Below are 21,054 nucleotides of genomic sequence, written 5' to 3'. Positions count from 1 at the left end.
TGAATGAACATTTAACTCACTAAACTGCAATATTCTCTCAAAATTTTGTGTACTCAGGGTTTGTGAAATTTATATCAGTAATTATACTGACTAGTTTTTCATATGAAAACGTTAAAGTGGTTATTTGTATGACAAAAAAAAAAAAAAAAATTAAAATACGTTTATGTGCACGTTGTATTATCTCTCTCTCTCTCTCTCTCTCTCTCTCTCTATATATATATATATATATATATATATATATATATATATATACACACACACACACATATACATAAATATATATATACATATATATACACACGTATACATATATATATATGTATACACATATACACATATATATACACACATATACACACATATATACACACATATATACACACACATATATATATATATAGGGAAGGTGGAAATACTGCAAAACATTTTGGTATGGAAAAACACTGCGAACGAATATAATATTAGGGAGTCATCAACGATTGTTCGAACAAAACTATGGACCCCAGAAATGCTGTCTAGGAAGGCAGTTCACTAGGTTTTGAGACACGGCCAACAAATCCCCATTTCTGGGTGGTAGTCAGTCGGTTGACAAGCGGTTTAAAGATGTTTGAGCATCAGTATCGTTATGTATCCCCGGGTATGGCAAAGGAAGGAAAGCAGAGAAATAGAAACGAATATAAATGTGACGGTTGATCATTGTGATGCAGTATGACAAACGTCACATCACCATCACAGCTGACCAGCATCAGCCATTAACACTGCAGACGCTCCGCTAAATAAAGTGAAACTGTGCGGGACCAACGGTTGGATTTTCAAACAGACTCGTGAATTAACATATACTGACTTTAGCAGGTATATACATATAGAGAAAAATAGATAACAGAGTGTTAAAGCGTGAAATTCTGTACCTGCCACCTCCCCCTGATCCGGGCCGAAGCGCCATCTTAAACAGCTCAATGAAGTGACGTCATCCGAGAGGAGAAACCTGCGCAACTTCCGGGGTCACTCCGTCAGCTGCGTCACCTTAATTACAACGTTTTATTGTGTCTTGAACAATAATTGTAAACATAAACTGATGCATTTAATTTCAATACTTTTTATATACCAATTCATTTTAGGTTTCGTCTTACAATTTATAACATGTTTTTTTTTAATATAGTGAAACAGTAAACGTTGACATTATTGTCATTTTTTACATTTATTGTAAACATAAATTTACGTTATTGTATCTTGTGCATCTTACATGTTAATATAATTTAAATATTTTGTACACAGCACAGTTTTTGCACTTGTTTGACCACCTGCGATTGTTGTAGTTCCCATATTGCACAGGTGATGGCGCCATTGTAGTGTTTGTCCCGGAGATCTTAAACAGGCTCTGGTTTGTCCCAGGGGGCGCTAAACGTCACTTTGGGCATCTTTAACCATTTCCACCAACAGGGTAAAAAACGGGGCCTCCTAAGTTTTATCTCTGGGTTTCAACAAATAGTCAGTTGTATTTTTTATTTCTGTTTCATTTGGTTTTCATTCTGTATGCGCTAAACTACAAAAATGTGGAACATGATGAAATACATTTAAATATTTTGATGATTTTGATGATCACTTGTGATCAAGTGATGTTTTAGCATCATTGATATACTATTGTAGTTTTATTTATATTTCAAATTATGTTTTATTTTATATTTTCATTTTCCATTTTAATTTTAGTTAAACATTTTACAAACATTTGTGATTTTTTTTATTACTATTATTAAATGATGGTTTTAAAGTTTTAGTAATAACCACAATAGCACTTATTTGATCTTGGTGTTTTCTAGCAATAAACTTTAAACAAATAAATAGATTTTAAAAATAATTAAATAAAATATAAGTAAAAAAATATAGTCTTATAAATAAACTACAGCAGAAAGGGTAGATGAATGGATGGATGTATGGATGGATGGATGGATAGATAGATAAATTCAAACTATGTTGTTTCTTGAATATCGACAGTTAAGATTTAATTTTTTTAATGAAGTAATTTATTTGTTTGTTTGTTCGCTTATATTTATTTATTTTGTTGGACAGGACCATTATAATATAGAAAAGATTCTAATTATGTTTTTTTCTTGAATATTAACGGTTTAAGGATTTTATTTATTTATTTATTTATTTATTTATTTATTTATTTATTTATTCATTTATTTATTTATTTTATATTTTATTTTATTTATTTTTTTATTTTTTTATTTATTTTTTATTTTTTTTTGACAGGACCGTTATAATGCAGAAAACATTCAAACGATGTTGTTTCTTGAATATCAACAGTTTAGGGATTTTATTTATTTATTTATTTTTTATTTTATTTTATTTTTTTTATTTATTTTATTTTATTTTATTTTATTTTATTTTTTGACAGGGCCGTTATATAATGCAGAAAAGATTCAAACTATGTTGTTTCTTGAATATCAGCAGTTTAAGCATTTTATTTTATTGTTTTCTTTTCTTTTCTTTATTTAATTTTTTTATTTATTTTTTATTATATTTATTTATTTATTTTGACAGGACCATTATAATGTAGAAAAGATTCAAACTATGTTGTTTCTTGAATATCAACAGTTTAAGGATTTTATTTTATTTTATTTTATTTTATTTTATTTTATTTTATTTATTTATTTATTTATTTTTTTTTTTTTTTATTTTGACAGGACCATTATAATGTTTAAAAAAAAAGATTTAACCTATGTTGTTTCTTGAATATCAACAGTTTAAGGATTTTATTTTATTGTTTTCTTTTCTTTTCTTTATTTAATTTTTTTATTTATTTTTTATTATATTTATTTATTTATTTTGACAGGACCATTATAATGTAGAAAAGATTAAAACTATGTTGTTTTTTGAATACCGACAGTTTAAGAATTTTGTTTGTTTGTTTGATTGTTTGATTGCTGGTACATCGTCCCTCCATACTGTCCCATATTCGTTTTGTTCAGTGTTCACATTATTCATTGTTTTGTTATAATTATATGAAAGTACTGGAATATGCTATTTTGTTGTCGTTGTTGTTTTGCTTTTGTTTTGTGTGTGTGTGTGTGTGTGAAAATAAGTAGATTAAAACATAAACTAATATTAAAATAAAATAAATTGCTAGTACTACATATCATAAAAATATAATAATATATATATTGAGTGTATATATTGTGTTGTTTTTTGTTGTTGTTTGGCTTGGTTAGTGTTTTTTGTTTTGGTTTGTTTTATTTTTTAAATAGTACCATGAAAAGGGGAGGTGTACTGAGTTTGGCTGTGTTAATGCATTGGACAAGATTGATATTTCTTTTCCACCCAAGCCCATTCAGCTTTCTGAATAGCCACCTTACATAACCATTAGGATCCATTGAGCAGCTATGAAGGACGCTGTTTCCCCACTGAGAGTGGTGGGTTTAGCTTGAGGCCAGTCTCGTCAGAGGGCCTGATGTGAATACAGGCAGGTTCCAGCAGTGGCTCTGTGACCCAGGTGAACATTAACCCACAACTGACTCAGAGCATCCCACCAATCACCATAAATCACCAGATCCCGCACCAGCATCAGCGGCCACTGCTGTCTGTCAGGACTCCCTTTTACAGTATGATCCGTCTCTGAGCTGAAAGGCCGAATGCATTCGCTCCCATTTAGACACAAAGCCCGAATGGATCCATTCTCATTCCAAAATGTGGCTCTGTGTAGAGAATCGATCAATAAACTACCAAAGCATGACAAAAGCAGGAATGATAAATTCCTTCACAGAGTTTGTGGGGTCATGAAAATGTCTGTTTACATGCAGTTTCTCATCTGTAATGATTTCGTTTGAATGCAGCGTGCTTCCTCTTAATAGACGCGGAACAATCAGTGATTAATAATGACATTTTTATTCCTCTCTGCCACATTTGCTTCAAGTCATCCAGCTGCTGTCAACCTGTCAAGCCATTGTGCAGTTTATGGTTTGTTTCACAGACTGTATGTTTTGGATATTTATGAACTGTGTGAATTCAGCGGAGATTGTAAATTGTTTGCAGTTCACTTTAAGAATTAAACAACAATTAAAACTGGAAAACAAATTATTGTTTTGATTTATTGTTTCTACTGTTGTTATTTGGCAAATTATATATTTATATGCACAATATCTATCTATCTATTATATCTATCTATACAATTTGTTTCATATATATATATATATATATATATACATATACATATATATATAAAATCTCTCTCCGCCTCTATACATTCATTATTGTATTGTTTAATATACATTTTTATATAATATAAATGTTATTATTATTAATTAATTTAATTGTGTGTGTGTGTGTGTGTGTGTATAATTTAAATATAGAATATAAATAAATAAATACCTAATATACACAAATGTTTACATATTTGTATTGAAATTGTATATAAGCAAATATTTTAAAAAATATATACAATTTACATATACAAAATAAATGTATGTTTATAAAACATACGCTACCAAAGGTTTTTGAACAGTAAGATTTTTAATATTTTTAAAAAAGTCTCTTATGCTCACCAAGCCTGCATTTATTTGATCGAAAGTACAGCAAAAACAGTAAAATTTTGTAATATTTTTACTATTTAAGACAACTGTTTCCTATTTGAATATATTTTAAATTATAATTTATTCCTGTGATTTCAAAGCTGAATTTTTTGGATCGTTACTTCAGTCACATGATCCTTCAGAAATCATTCTAATGTGTTGACTTGCTGTTCAAAAAAACATTTATTATTATTATGTTGAAAACAACTGATGTTTCCGGTTTCTCTGACGAATAGCAAGTTCAGAAGAACTGAATTTTCTTTTGTAACATTATAAATGTCTTTATCCTCACTTTTGATCAATTTAAAGCATCATTGCTAAATGAAAGTATTAATTTCTATAGTAAAAAATTTCAGATAAATCCTGATCTTTGGATCTTTCTATTTATCAAAGAATCCTGAAAAAGAACTGTTTTAAATATTAATATATTAATTATAATAATAATAAATAAACAAAATGTAAATCAACATATTAGAATGATTTCTGAAGGATCATGTGACACTGAAGACTGGAGTAATGATGCTGAAAATGTAGCTTTAATCACAGGAATTAATTACATTTTAACATATATTCAAATAGAAAGCAGTTATTTTAAAATAGTAAAAATATTTCACAATATTACTGCTTTTGCTTGGTGAGCTGAAGAGGCTTGAAAAAAAAATTAAAAATCTTACTGTTCAAACTTTTGACTGGTAGTGTAGCTGTCTTAGTTTAATATGTTGATATTATAAACTGTTCAAAACTTCAAAGGCTAATTTTGATCTCAGTTTGAAGCAGTGTTACCAATTAGCCCTGGCAGAGATTGGCCTCCTGACCTCTGACCCCTGCTGGGTTCTTCTGCCCATTAAAACCCTTTGGGGCCCAGCTGGAGTTGATGTAGTGCCCATTCTCCTCTGACTACTAAACACACAGCTACATTCAGTTTGTAACTTCCATTTTCTGTCCTTTTGTCCCTTCTCTCTGTTCTCTGTGTGTCCATCTTGCTCTTGTGTTGACCTCTGAGTCTTGTCCAGAAGCAAAGATCCAGGCCTTCCCTACTGTGTCTGTTGAATTATACAATATCTTACAAGAAACATGTGGAAATATCATGCTTCTTGGCATGTTCAAGCTGATTATTTTCCTCCAAAAAAAATACATGGCAAAAAAAAAATTATATATAATATTATATATAATATTAACAGTATTCTGCTGCTATATATATATAGCAGAATACTGGTAATATTAAAGTCAGTACATGTTTCACTACCACAAAAAGCATCACTTACAACATCATTAATCTTAAGTAATTTCGCCAGTATTAGCACTTCATTGTGTTTATGCCATTATAGTCTTGTGAAAATACAAGAATTACTTCTAACATTTACAGCGCTGTCCTTGAATTGAACTAAAACAATGGTTATAATCATTGTTGTTGGCTGCATTGTTAACTCAACACCTCCTAAGAATGCTAATAAGCATTGCTCTCTCTGTCTTTCTCTCTCTCTCTCTATCTCTCGCTCACTGCTCCTCTGCTCTTTTCAGGGCAGTGCAGTAAAAGAGAGCAGCAGTAAGATCTTTAGTGGCTCCCTGGGAGCAAAATCAAAGGCCTCATTGATAACCAAACAGGGCGACATCATTGGGTTACAAGTGTATACCCAGCAGGACGCTCTCTTTCATAACTCTGTCTTCAAATGAAGACAAAAAAGCTCAGAACAAAGTTTTAAAGTCACAATAAGTGTAACATGGCTACAGCTTGAGCTGCAATCAGCATGTCACTGGCATAAAGCTAAAAGAATTACTCAAAATATGTTTTATTTTACTACAAATACCATGGTTAAAGTATTTTTAGCACCGCAAAACCATGCTTAATTTGTTGTTACTTTGGTTTTTTGGTTTTATTTGTAGTAAAACCATGGTTAATTTTTGTATGGGAATCTTTACATAGACAAAATGTATATGTAATTGTGAATGAGCAGTTAATTAAATAAAAACAGAAGACTATCACTAAAATGACAACACTTGTTTTATTAAACAAGGCCTTTGTATGCATAAATGTGCATTTTGTTTGAGCAGAATGAGGTAAATTCACCTAATTACAGTCTCATGTTGAGGGAGCCATGTTTTCCCAGCATACTCTTCCACCCTACAGCAACAATGCGGTCACTCTCACTGTGTGGCATTGGCATGAGTTTCATTCCCATCAACAACATGCGGCTCATCCTCCAAGTTTAGTAATAGCCTGTGTGGGGAATTTTAAAAATTGTTGTTTCAGACCTGTAGGAGGAAAACAAAAAGCAACAGGGAGGTTTTCTTCCAGACATGCACTTGATCCTCACTCACGCTGCTGAACAAAATACAACACAACATATTTGAAATATTTCCCAGACTCATAATCCTCAAAATATTCTGAATTTAATTCCTAAAATGGACTATTAAAGTGATAGTTCACCCAAATATATATATATATATATATATATATTTTTTTACAAACCTATCCTCCTAAAACCCAGAAAAAAAAGGTTAAAAAGAAAAGTATTTTTTCATGTCATTACATTGTTTAAAGCATTAAAAAATTATGATATTTCATTCATAAGTTATGCTATGTCTTTGGTAGAGGACATCAGGACTCAATTTAAAATAAATAAAAAAAAACATGAATGAACATGCATAGGCAAAAACAACTGATTTATTTATTTTTTTTCCAAATCACCAATACATTTTTAGTTTTCAGGATTTTTTTTTACCAAACTTTGTATAAAGTCTCAACTATGTTATAACAGAATGATTTTATATACCATTTTTTCTTTATGCAAATTGTGTGTAAAATGGCCAAATCTAATTAGCATATTAATGTGTTTTGGGGGCAACATGTAATGAAAAAAAGAAGTAAAAGGAGTAATAATTGACAAGATTTTCATAATAATACATAATATTTCATAGGAATATTAAAATATAATTTCTTTCCCTATTCATTTGTCGTGTCTCCCAAAATGCGTAATAAACATGCTTTTAGTCCCGGTGTCCTCATATGAGGAAATGTATGAAATCAACATCTTGTTTCGTAAAAGAAAGTCATATTTTGATATTTGAAACCCCATAACATTTTCCTAAGATTTTGATTTATGACACACAGTTTAAAAATGAATCAGATTTAAATGATAATTACAAAATATTATCATATTATCATTAGTGTCACTAAATTAATACTAGACATTTTTGAAGACCAAGGAGAGGGAGTGGTTATGGTGAAACATCCAAACATTTAGTATCTCTGAAAAGCCCTGAATGTGCTCTGGAGGACATCCAGTCTTAAAACATGTACATTTTCAGAGAAGTTCACTAAAATATAATGTCCTCATATGAGGATGCAAGGTCTCAGGAGGTTAAATGACCTTCTTTCTTTTGCTGAACACAAAGAAGTTATTTTGAAGAATGTTAAAGTTGACAGTACTTGCATATTATCGGGGAAAAAAAAAACTATGGTAGTAAATGGATACCATCAACTGTTTGGCTACCAACATTCTTTAAAAGCATCTTCTTTTGTGTTCAGCAGAAGAAAGGAACTCATTACAGGTTTAAAGAGTAATGACATAATTTTCATTTTTATGTTAACTATCCCTTTAAAGTCTGTTTAAAGCATATTAAATATGTGTTCTGAGTTTGTCACACCACAGAAAAATGTGTTCTTAACCCGTTCTTACCCAGCTAAATCTGAATAATAAAAAACGCTTGGGTCGTGCCCGCCATCCGCGGTAAGACCACGCCCACTCGCGGGAAACCGAGCTGCTTTGTAAATCATTGCAACTAGGTAATATGCATTTACGCGACGAAGACATAGTTGTTATAGTGTTAGGGGAGGAAACAAAACAGTTTAACGGTCAAACTTCACAAATCAGTACTACTAGTTCATAGCGTGTTTTCAGCAATACATTTGTAACTTTCCACAGACTTTAAGTTCCAAAACCACACAAGCTCTTCTTAACAAGACATATTGCAACAGGTAAGAGAGGTTGGTAATGGGTCCTTGCTGAAAGGAAACACATTCCAACCACCCATGTCATAAAAATAATCAGGTTCAAGAGAAAAACTATGCTAGAGACAGTAAAATTGCAAAATCGTTGGGCAAACACTAGTATAATATTTAGTATGAGGAAATGTATACCTACAATATGATGTCATTTCAGCTTACAAATCAAAGACAGACCACAGTTATCAATCTTGAGAAAAAAAACTTTACTTGAAACTTTTTTCGTAAAGCATAAATAATGATTTTAAAAGATTGATTTCATTTTATACAAAAATAATACAATGTGGACAGAATCACATTTTGTATAAATCCAGCTTAAAACAGGAGAATACACCAGCACTGTAACCTCAGGTCAACTGGCAGTGGGAACATAGTCAACAACATTAAAAACAAACATTGAAGTGACCTTTTGACAAGTATTCAAACTCTTAGATGGGGACGTGTGCACTCGTTTCTTCAGTTTACCAAAATGACAGTGTCAGTTTTGAAATTGTGGACATACATGCCAGTAAATGTAAAAAAAACAACAAGGTAAAGAGCCACAATAAAAGCTATTTCACAATGCTTCCTGGTAGTTCAGAGTGGTGTGAGCAGGTAATACTGTTTAAAATGGCGAACGGGCTCAGTTTCCCAACTTTTATGAAATTCCTACTGATAACCATTCGACGGGACGCTCTTGTCCCGTATCTCTCCACCATGACAATGACAGTTTGATTGTAAGTCAATATTTAGATTAGAAAGGCACGTCATGATTCACGGCCGTTCCCGTTGATATCGCAAAGATTGTGAGTGGCTATGCGGATGGAGTTATCTGTCTCTCTGAATCGACCGTATCTTTCTTGGATGGGAGTTTGTCATACTGTGGAAGTCCTGGCACAGACTGTTATCTAACTGACGACACTAATGCTAATAGTCAACATTGACAATAGCGTCTATTTTAAAACCAGGCTTGCAGGGAGATCAATAGGTTCAGGTTTGTTAAATGTGCTTTACAATTTTCTCACTTTTAAGATTCGACGTCAACAAAGTAGTCGAAAACGTCTGAAATCGCAACACATTGCATATATGTTTCATAGATTGTCACATCCTGAATCACAGTTTAGACAGAGAAAACAGCACACCACATGGACTATTGAATATTTACATCCTTCATACGAATGATATAATAATTGTTTGTATTTACATTCAACTGTACAGAACATTGTCTAAGCATTTAGATCTCACGGAAGACGTCTTTGCATCAGTTACACGTTACATAAACTCCTACAGGTGCTTCTAACATTGGCTGATTGTCTTCACCAAGCACATATGGACACTTTGTGCTTCTATTCCAGGAAATCAGGTCTTTCCGCTCCGTTCTGGTCTTTGTATCTGTAGCTTTGTTCTTCAGGATCACCCAAGTCCATCACTGAGAAGTAAAATACTGTGTACCAATGTTGATCGTACAAGCCAGACTTCTGATGCAACAAAACAACCTAACAGCGTCCGTTCTCGTCAGTCCTGCTTCCCCAGGTTTATTGACTAACTCATCATCCAGCGTGCCTCTCGTGCTTATTATGGGTTGCCACAGATACGGGCACGATGAGGGGGAATGGAGGTGGGGACGATGTGCTCCTGTTGCTAGGCATTGAGGAAGTCAGGTGTACGTGCTCACCAGGCCTGCAGTGGACACTGCAAAAAGAGAGAGAAAGAGGAAACGGTCACATAAGCATTCTGTACGAGTGCGGAATTTCCTTATCAGCCACACCTGACCAAATATACACCTCATCCCTGTGTGTTCTTTCCCATTGTAACTAACATTTTCTCGTATTGTTTAGGTGTTTTTGCTCTTTCTTTGGAGAGGGAGAGGCAGGTGACCCTGTGGTGACCCGCTGGCTGACAAACAGCCTCACCTGATAAAGGTGCCATCCAGCTGCTCAGACTACACTCATTAGATGCAAGTCTCCAAACGGAGGTGAGTTTTTGTTGTTGGGCTGGGTGGGAAAGCTCGGCAAACAGGAGGGTTATAAAGACCGAGCGTGGTTTGTAATGTCCCCCCGAGCGCCCACTGCACCGCCCAGTCCAAATACAGCAAGCTGATAAGAGTTTGAAATTGCTCTCTCGGACCTGGGGGGTTGAGGAGCCACATACCTGAGATATCTAAAACTAAAAAGTGTTTCCATTTACCTCACACAGGTGAAATATCTAAAAATTATCCAGAATTAGAAACATCTTGATAAAGTACATGCAGGTAGAAAGTTCAAGCTATAAGGGTCGGTGCTGCTATTCATGTGGCAGCGTGGGAAATTGGGCATGTGAAAATGGTGACTGCAAACCGCATTTCAGGCTAGAGCGGTCAGAGTGCAGGGGAAAAGGGAAGAGGCGTAATTACTGCATACACTCCCGTCCACGGCAGGGGAGCCGAAAGAGCATGATGGCTTTGATTAACAGCGAGGATCATTTCCTGACCGCACTGCTAAATTGGACTTAAGTGTGACGTTGCAAGATTAAAAAGTGAAAAAATGTAAAACGAAACAAAAAATAAACAAAAGATATTAAAAAATGATATTAATTTTACTGAAAGAAAGAAAGAAGTGACTATGAAAGCGAAAGGTGGTTTCATCAATCATGCCGTGCTCCGGCTGGGATCATGGGTGACTGATTGGTCAAGCTGTTCAAAGGAAATAGGAATTCTGAGGAGTATCCACATGTTGGCTCGCTTCACTGATTGAGATGTGCAACAAACCCAGCCAAACAAAAGACAGTAGGTTAGGTTTGCGCACAAATTAAACCATGTTGACTGAAAAACTCAACGTTGGTCATATTCAGCCCACTCTGGAAATCTTACACCGATCACAGAAATGCTAGTGATTAAATGTTGTTGTTTAGTCTGGTGACCATTGCTTAAGAGCAATATTCTGAAATATATCAAACATGCATTGATACAGAAAGCATCTGTGGCAGTTCTCAATTATTCTAGGTTAGAACACCGTCGTGGTACTCTTGTAAACGCGTGTCAAAGACACAGAATTGATTAATAAAGTCATTATTTTTGTTTTCTTTGCGCACAAGCAGTATTCTCGTAGCTTCATAAAGTTACAGTTGAACCACTGATGTCACATGGACTATTTTAACGACGTCCTTGCTACCTTTCTGGGCCTTGAACATGGTAGTTGCGTTGCTGTCTATGCAGAGTCACAAAACTCTTGGATTTCATCAAAAATATCTTAATTTGTGGTCTGAAGATGAACTAAGGTCTTGCAGGTTTGGAACAACGTGAGGATGAGTAATCTATTAAACATTAATGCATTTTGGTTAATGTTGTGGATGACTGACCTGTTTGCTGGAGGACATTGAGCTCAGTGTACTGAGGCTGTTGGCGTCTGTCACAACCATGGCGGGGGGAAACCGAGATGAGTGAGAATACTGGGGCGGCTCCTGCTTGTGTGAGTACACTGTAAAAATAACAGATGGTCACATCAACAGTCCTTTGAAAGATCTTGAAAATGAATTGATACTGGACAGAGGAAGTGGACTCACTGTGTGAGTGTGAGACGGAGGCCATGAAGGGCTGCTGGCTCATGTGACCAGGTGACTGTTGCATGAGCTGCTGGTGTGGGCCATTCAGCTGCTGCGAGAACTGCACTGGCTGCAAAGCTGCCAGACTGCCTGCAACGCTGTTGATGACAGGTACCGTCTGCGCCTGTGACGTGTTTAAACCTGGATGCGAGAACAATGAGGTGTCAAGTGGAGAATGCATGAGGAATCTGAAATGGAAAGCAAAGTGGTTGGACACTCACTTTGTGCGATGGCCATGACTCCAGAAAGCGGCATTATGAGGTTGGGGGTCTGTTGGTGCACGTGGTGGGATGCATGGATGTTGGTCAGGGTGCTGACTGGAGGAAGACCTCCGCCTGATACAGAGATCTGTGAAGAAAATACACCAATAGAATGACTAGAATGCTTCTGTACCAACTGTTTCAACTGTACTCTTATCTTAAGAAGGTATTGGAGCCCTGACACACACACAGGGCTTTATTTGAATAAGCTGAGTTGAGAGGAGGCCATGCTCAGACAACCGTCTGACTGCTCAGATAAGCTGCTGTCATACTCCCTTCCTCCTACGCCAACTTCCGTTGTCAGAAACGCACCCTAAACCATGATGAATTTGACCTGTAGTGTAATGCCACAGCCTTGCCAGAAAAATTAATGCATAGAAAATTGTTCTGAAACAAAAAGCTACAAGAACAGCTCACCCAACTCAAACATTAGTATTCAGATAAGCACCTCAATTGAGTGCCGGTGTCACTTAACCGAGAGGGAACAAGCACAACTCCACCCTTCTCCTCCTCTGCGGGGCATTTAATCAATACAAACAGAATGTTTCTTTGTCAGGTTTGTTGGCACAGCCATGGCCGTGCCCCTTTCTCACTTCCACTGGCTAACATTGGCTAACATTTGCTAAGATTGGCCCTGCGGTGCACTGTGGGCCAAGGCCTACCGTCTGCTTCTGGGTTTAGCACAATGCAGTGTTTGTAAGCCCACTTTGGGTGAAGGTAATATCTATCAGGCCCTACTTCATGTTTCAGTGTCAAAAGCAGACATGGCGTTATCTTATCTGGACTCAAAAGTGCTCACCATCTTGACGTCAGGTGACAGGAGGCTGTGGCTGGGGTCCAGCGCCCCCGGAGAGACCTGCTGTAACACTGACTGGCTGGTTGCCATGGCATTGCTGCTATGGTGGTTGATCGTTGTTGAAGAACTGACTTCACCAGGACCTTGTTGGCTGTACCGGACACCTATTGAGGGAGAAAGCAAGAGAGAAAATGGTCAGATTAGTCTACTGACGTGACTCTGGCCTATATCTGTTGGTCCCAGACAAGGTAGGGCAGAGCAAACAAACTGGGGCCTCAGCACCTGGTCCCTGAATGGTCAAGGTCATTCGAATGTGTATATGTGGGTTGTCTGCAGCTCTAAAATCTACACCAAGTGACCTTCAAAACTCTGTTGGAATACTATGCGTCAGGGTTCAATCCTCCTGGAGGGCATAGAACTTGCTCATTAAGGTCTTCTGGATTACTAGAAACTTCCAGGTAGGTGTGTTGGAGGAAGTGTGTTGGCCCTCCAGGAGCATGACCGGACATCCCTGATCTATGTGACATATGGAATTATGAGGGAATTATGCTCTACCGAACCTTAGTTCTTTGTTTTATCTTCTTTGGGTACTCTTGACTATTTGGGGCCACAGGAATCCAGCTGTCTCCTGTTGAATAGATATTTACCAACCCCAAGCGCCACGGATATGAACAAGGTAAACATTACTCAATTAATGCTAATGCTGGACACATTTTTCAGCCCAAAAGACTTTCACTCCTACATTCAAATACCAGGGTGACCAGCCAAGCAAGATGACAACACTGTCAAACGGAATACACCTTATTTGTGATAGCCTCTTTCCCTGAGAGATGCACCAAACAAAAAGCCAAGTGACCAGCAGAACAGCAAAAATGACCGAAAGGTCTTAGAACCAATCGATCACTCTGTTGTGTTTCATTGTGCAGGAGAACTCTGCAGACACAACTTTGCACACTTATGGCATTGCCAGCTCTCGACAGTGTCTTGTAAACACCAGCACAGGACAATAAAGCACTCCACTGGGCCTACAACCTGCTCAGCACACAATGGGCCAGCGACCATAAACAGTCTTTACTTTACTACCGCGCACCCACTAAAAGTGTCAGGGAGAGAGAAGGCTATTGTCTGACTCCGTCAGGCATTCACTCGGACTGCAGGGATCTCCTCTCATGCTCAGTCATTTAGGTCTGCGCTGTCTGGGCCATGCTGACCAGCAGGAGGGCTCTGTTTCTCAGGGAACCAGGAACCAAAATACAGCCTCTGAGAATGCGACATAAAAGTTGCATGGAATGGTATCATAAACTAAGTCGTAATTACGCTATTCAGAGCCAGTGACCAATGCTGATACCAATATCTAGACAATGTACAAGGTTATTGGCTGATGCAATATTCTCAAAATAGCTAAATAATGACTGATCAGTCGCCCTGGGGAGCATTTCCCAAAAGCACTGAACTCCATTGGTAACAATAGAACTCACTTTTGGGTAAGGCACTCCTTGACAATGTTTTGGTATGTCACTATTTATGAATCTGTTTTCTTGCTTTGTAATCAGCTTTTGGTAAGATGGATACATAAATGTAAAACTTTGCTAGCTTGGTTAACCTTGGTTAAAGGGCAGAGGGCGGTGGGAAATCCTAAAGGGGAGTGGTAACAGTAGACTTCAGCAGGTTTTAAAAGGTTCAGCTCTCCCTGGGACGCATGTAATATCAAAGCCTTGCTCTTCATCCCCAGGCAGTGCTCATTATAGCATTGCCGCATATGAGAGGCCTCCTGGGTCTTAGCAGGACGTACGTGGCCTTTCAGCCTTTCTGTGGCCCCCAATAGACCAAGCAAGGACAGTTGAACTCTTCTGTACTCTGCTTGTCCTTCGCTACTACATCCAAGGGAGGGGCAATATTACTTAAAGGCTAAATATTCTGGTTTCCTTGGTCATGAGGTGACAGTCTCAAATGAAAGTTTCTTCACCAATATTTCTAAAGACTGACAGCTACAGTTGTAGTGCCGACGACAACCGCTCCAACATATTTTACCCAAATAGGATCAAAGACCATTGTGGAAGCGGTTTGCTTTCCCAACGGCACCACAACACAAACACAGCGAAGATCACAGCCAGCCCCCAAAGGTACATATCGGTTGACCTTCCAGCAGCGCCGAAATGGCTTGTCTGTTATCAACAGGCCGAACCAGAATCAATAAAAAAGTAGTCTCTCTCTGATCTGACCTAGTAACGACCTCTGTAACAAATCCTTGGTTTGCGTAGTTTCCGAGAGGGGGGCTGAGACCGGGAATCACCCGGTACCCTCCATACCTTGAGCAGAAGGGGCTCATCAGTCCTGTCTGGCCAGAAAAGAGCCAATAGTCCAGCGGACAGCTCCTGCTGTTTTGCTCAGAGCCCAGCCACTGCCTCTATACAGCCCATAAAGGTGAAGAGGGGCTTCGAGGTGTCCCTCCCCCTGGCCCAGCAGAGATAAATGAACCTCGGTTACAGTCACTACAGTCTTCTAATATGCCACAGACAATAGGGTTCCCTGCTGGGAGAGGGTAAAGAGATCAGGGAAGAGGGGAGTCCCTTATCAAAGGCCTGGGAGATGTAGTAGCCAAGGATTTTAATTGTCAATTAAGCATGCATAATACAGGCTGTGCCCTGGCAACGTGATGAGGGGTCCTGCTGTGCCATTCTTGTCAGGCCAGCTTCTGACACCAAAAAACAGCTGATGCTGCTGGTAGGGACACCTTGTAAGTCCCTCGACTAGGAGCAAGGAAGAGAAGACCGACCCCATCCCGTTCCTCCCCCTTCCTATCCAAATTAACACAAAACCTGAGGTCACTGACTGGTCAGGTGTGCAGAGGGAAACACCACACGCAAACAGACAAGCCACTCAATGCCATGCCACAGGACCAGAAACGAGCAACACACCCACAGCAAAAGCCCTCGGACTCTTTGGTGCTCAAACATGAAAGAGTAACAATAGGTAATAAGCTGGTTGAGTCAAAGAGTGTGTTGCTTTTACTGCCGAAGTCTTGCCATATCAAGCTAAGTCAATAAATCTTTCTGGGAATACAATTCGTTAGATAACAGAGGAGTGGGGCCTGCAGTAAACCGCAGTGAACTCTACAGGTATAACTAGGCCTTGAGAGTGAGCTGAGCTGCATGACCCAAGGATGACCCAGAGTCCTGTCCAAGGGTGGCTGCTCTTTGTGTCCCACTCTTGCCTGCTGACTTCAGTAGAGCTGAGATTGCAGGTACAATGCAGATTGTTCTTGATGTGTGTTTCAAAGCTGGGAATAACAATGCCATTGGCTCAGCTCACTCTCATTGATCACTGCCTTTTCCCTCTGATCTCATCAACTACGTCATCTCTTCTTCAACTAGTGGAATGATGATGATGAAGCTTGTGCTAATTATCATTGCCGCCAAAAAGACCAGTGATCAGTGATTGTGTTTTCAAACCTTAAACCACATTGACAGGCTAACAGAACTATCAAATCATAGATATGAGATTATGAATGTGTCAGTACCTTGCATCTTGCTTGGTGGGGAACTGCTGGTTTGTGGGTGATGTGGAGAACCGTGTGCAAGAAGGGAGTTCAGACTGTGCGTTGGTCCACTATAGGCATCCATAGCCAGTTTTTGTCTAAAGGCCTCCTCCTTTCTCCTGTTGGCAAACCAGTTGTAGACTCGCACCTCCGTGACCAGGTTGGAGCCAAGCCCGTGAGCTTTAGAAGGCGATACTCCTCTCTGGAGGCATTCAGCTCTAAATATAGTCAAGAGAAACATATTAGCATAACTGGGATGAAAGTAAGGCTAGTTTTGACATTCATAGGAAGTCCATCCGTACCGGTTGCACTCCTCCACCAGTGCCTCCCTCTCCTCTTTGCTGGGGTTCTTCTGTCGTTCATAAGCCTGGTAAAGAATCTGTTGGGATGCAGGACCCCATTTGAAGCGGTTGCGTCTCATCTTCTTGCAAGCAGGTTCAATGCCAGCATCGTCCACTGACTGCCCCATACTCTGCCCGGACTGACTGAACTCTGAGAAAAAAAGCAGCACCTGATCCTGGTTGGCTTTGTCTGACATGTTGCTGCCAGAGCCTTGTGCCTGGTTAAATTCTGAAACATAAAACAGTGATTTTGGTGTCACTTGCAGAATTTTCATATAAGCACTGAGGGTGTGATGTAAAAGGAAACAACTATGAGTGATAACCTTTGACCCTTGCTCATAATTTTATATGACTTTTCTCTTTATATGTCATTGTGCTTTTTATGACAACATAAATGTAAAATGGCTGACAAAGGTGATGTAATAAGTAGGGCAACCTTAAATATATATATATATATATATAGTAGGCATATCTCCATAAATGTAAAAATTACATAATTTGGGGGAAGGGTTAGATATAGAAATAATTATTAGGAAAAAGAATTTATACATCAAAGGAATATTTTTTTGAAAAATTCAGATGGAAAGCAGTGCTTGATAGCTACTGTTCAATTTCATGCAACTGAACTGGGAAGTTTTATATTATTCAAACTGTAAAACAAAACTGTAACATGCAGCAAGAAACACAAATATTAACTTACGTCGCAAGATCTCCCGCTGTTTCCTGACGTACCAGGTGTAGAGCGCCGCGCGTTTCTGCGTTTTCATAGGCGTGCCTTTATTCAGGTGCTGCGACAGGTGCGACTGATTGAGGCCTGTCACATCCACCACCTCGCGCTGAGGGATATTGTGCTGCTGCATGTAGCCTTTGATCATGCGGGCCGCTCGCCACGGGTCCTCCCTGAAACGGCCGGAAACATAAAACATAACTACAACACTCTCATTTTATATGACCTTATTAGTAGTATAAATCATCTTTTAATTGTTGGTTTCACTCATTTCGCATTTATGATAGTGTATTTATAATCTGTTTAACATGTTAAGATCTGTAAGTGCGGTCGATTGTTCCCAGCGCTAATAAACAGTCGTTAATCAGTGTTTTCAATAGGTTGTAAATAATTCCAAAGGTTAAAGACTTCATTGCGTGCGCGCAATTCAACCACTGTGATTTAATTACAAAAGGACAAGTTAGAGAGAAGTAAAGGACTTAACGGCATATTGCTCACCGAGAACATTATAAAGCCATTTTAAAACAAAATAGTTCAACGTGGTTTTAAACATTGCTTTAGAGAGGAGAATATATTGCATCAGTCAAAACTGAAAAATAAAAAAAATAGAACTCCTGGTAAAAATAGGGGAAAAGCTAAAACGAAATGGTTGGTTTAATTTAGAGAAACCAAACGATTTGATATGACTTTTAAAAGTCTTACTCTTTTATATAGGCTAAATGTTACTTAACAAAAATGTAATTATGATATTAACTTCAAAATAATACTTTTTTTTACTTATCAGTACAAAGGTCCTGAATCCCTACATATACATACAACTTTATTCATCATACATAATGATTAAAAAATGCCGTTCATATACAACCTACAAATAGTCTACATTTATATGGTGAAGTAAATAAAAAAAGGAAAATAGGCTATATATATATATATATATATATATATATATATATAAAGAAAGAAAGAAAGAAAGAATTACACTGAAACATCGTGCGTATGGTTAATTCAAGAAAGATAATTATCTATAACTAATTATATTATTAATTATAAAAATTAAAAGCGGTGTAATGTTTATTATTAACTAAGTTAAAATAACGGGCTTAATAAAACGAACAAAGCCTAATAAAACGAACAAAAACGATCAAAGCATTGTCGAAAAGCGGCTAGTACTGATGTACATTAAAACGAAATGAGGTCTTACCATTTTTTAGCTTAAACTTCTGCTCCAGAAATCTGTCCAGACGGTTTGATTTGGAGACTGACAAGACATATGTCTGTGAGCGAACTTGGTTTATAACTTTCGACAATGAATAACTAGATCTCCATTCACGCTAATCATTCGTCACTGTGTGTCTTTCAGTTGATGATTTATAGGATAAAATTAATAACTCAACCCCACGTGCTTGAGTTTTGATTTTCATCTTTAGTTTGATACTGCTGTAAAGATTATAAACATATACTGAATTAGCTATAAAAAAAAGTAGCCTAGTAGTAAAAAATGCAGTGACTTTCATTTATAGTCGGCCTGATTATTTAAAAACAGTAGTTGCAAAAATAATTCTTTTAAAATTATTATAGTCATAAATAATAGTAATAACGATAGTTCTGAAATTATAACGAATAATTTTACACAGCCTAAAATAAATGCAATTAGCTATTTTACGTCGAAAGGCATTGAAATCAGACAAGTGCGCGTTTTTATTTTCTTTCGAGAGGGCAGAGGTGGTTAATAATAAATAGATCTTCTTTAGTTGATATATCTCTAAGCTAAAGAAATAACTCACGTAGATAATTAGTAACCAGAATGTGAAAAGAGGAAACACTGGCGCGTGCTTTTAAATTTGTAAACATCAGCCGATTTATCTTTTCAGAAAAATCATCACTGAATTTCGTTTCCGTGATTTCAGGCCAATGTTACGGTGTTAAAATGTTTTCTTCGGTATATTTGATTCCATCACTTTAACCTGTCACAGTAATTTTAGTCATTTATACTAAATGTTATTGGGTTTCAAAATTTTCACTCAGTAATTAGCTTATTTAAAAAGTTTGATTTTGAGGCAGCAATTAAACTTTTTTATTTTAGTGGATTGATATTTTTTTTACAGTATAGCGTGAATTCGTTTTTATGTTAGCATATTTTTGGTGAATGTACACTTTGTGCATATTAATACGAATTGATAAACGTTCTGTATTTAATCCTAATGACAAAAGTAGCTGCTTGTCAAACGGCATTAACGTCACACAAACAGTCGGCCTTTAACTCCATTACAGCAAATGTCAGTTCAGACGCTCCTTAACAGTTTTTTCACTTGTATCCCTTTTTAATTTGTATAAAAAGTAAGTGATAATAGCAGAAGCAGAAACTTACGCCAACATTCGCTCGATTTCTGCCCTCTGCTCCGCTGCTTCTTCTGTGTTTTGAGACTGGAGCTCTTTCAGTATCGGCGGTGTATCGTAATCATCCCCGTCCTCTGAGCCCTCATCCCCTGATAACTTCCCTTTACCGTGTCCATTGGTCAGCGTGTGAAACACAGGCTTTGAATCCGTATCACTGAGTTTGGACCCGGAGGGGGACATCTGCAGACTGTCCAGTTTAACTCCAAAAGCGCTCGGGGTCGGGTCCAGGTCCTCCAGCGCTTGCAGAAGCACATCTTTGGTAACTCCAGAGTCCAACAAGGCGCTAAGAAGCTCCTGTTGCAAAGATGTCAACTTAGAAACCATTTTTGCAAACATCTAAAAGTTTAGTACGCAAGGAGGTATAAAGAGGGAAATGCAGTATGTGAAATTTCCCCTCCTCACGCCTCCACTGAGCTCCTCCGAAGACACCTGCTCCGAGAAGTTAGGCCACTTCCCTGTCGGACTGAACGATATAACTTGCCATGATGCTTCCAGAGGGCAGGCGATATACAATATGGTAATGAGTGGGCGGCTGCTCGGGGCCTTTATGCAAATGAGCTGTCCCGGGCCATATTGACTGACGCGCAGGTACTGCGTGTTTACACACTGGCCTGTTATCAGCACAACTCTAAAGAACTTTGGACTCTGTCGACTTTGGTTAATGCGCGCTGTAATAATAACAAAAATAATAATAATAACAATAATAATAATAGTTTAGAATTTAAAGAATATTCACCTATTTAAATTAACTGCATAAACCCATAGATCATAGATGCCACTGAAATCACATGGCAAACATCAAGTGATATTTCAGTAATCTGACTAATGATGTTTTTATACACTGCCAGTCAAAAGTTTTTGAA

General features: G+C 37.4%; 2 protein-coding genes across 8 annotated transcripts in view; both read right to left on the bottom strand.

The window, feature by feature from the left end:
- synrg (synergin, gamma) overlaps positions 1-1,000 on the bottom strand; it is a 62,555-nt gene extending 61,555 nt beyond the window's left edge. For all 7 annotated transcript variants that reach the window (XM_051128877.1, XM_051128878.1, XM_051128879.1 and 4 more), the window contains exon 1: positions 909-1,000. In XM_051128877.1, the coding sequence (XP_050984834.1) occupies positions 909-943 (35 nt within the window). In that variant the 5' untranslated portion in view covers positions 944-1,000. The remainder of the gene's footprint in view (positions 1-908) is intronic.
- A 7,763-nt stretch (positions 1,001-8,763) lies between these two features.
- Positions 8,764-20,646, bottom strand: hnf1ba (HNF1 homeobox Ba). Its single transcript, XM_051129919.1, has 9 exons — positions 20,163-20,646; positions 17,768-17,967; positions 17,029-17,296; positions 16,709-16,944; positions 13,192-13,352; positions 12,354-12,480; positions 12,094-12,273; positions 11,890-12,008; positions 8,764-10,245 (listed from the first exon to the last, which is right to left on the bottom strand). The coding sequence occupies exons 1-9, from the start codon at positions 20,525-20,527 to the stop codon at positions 10,225-10,227; spliced, it is 1,677 nt and encodes a 558-aa protein (XP_050985876.1). The 5' UTR covers positions 20,528-20,646; the 3' UTR covers positions 8,764-10,224.
- Between the last annotated feature and the right edge of the window lie 408 nt (positions 20,647-21,054).

This window comes from Labeo rohita, chromosome 15 (assembly GCF_022985175.1).
Source record: "Labeo rohita strain BAU-BD-2019 chromosome 15, IGBB_LRoh.1.0, whole genome shotgun sequence".
NCBI lineage: Eukaryota > Metazoa > Chordata > Actinopteri > Cypriniformes > Cyprinidae > Labeo > Labeo rohita.
Note: the sequence above shows the minus strand (reverse complement) of the source record. Positions and strands in the feature narration are given on the sequence as shown.

Coding starts and splice junctions, on each gene's coding strand:
- hnf1ba (XM_051129919.1), bottom strand. CDS start 20,527: ATGTTTGCAAAAATGGTTTCTAAGTTGACATCTTTGCAACAGGAGCTT. Junction 13,353..16,708: donor CCCACCAAGCAAGATGCAAG/GTACTGACACAT, acceptor CTCCCTCAATAG/GTGTCCGGTACAGCCAACAA. Junction 12,481..13,191: donor TGTCACCTGACGTCAAGATG/GTGAGCACTTTT, acceptor TTTTCTTCACAG/ATCTCTGTATCAGGCGGAGG.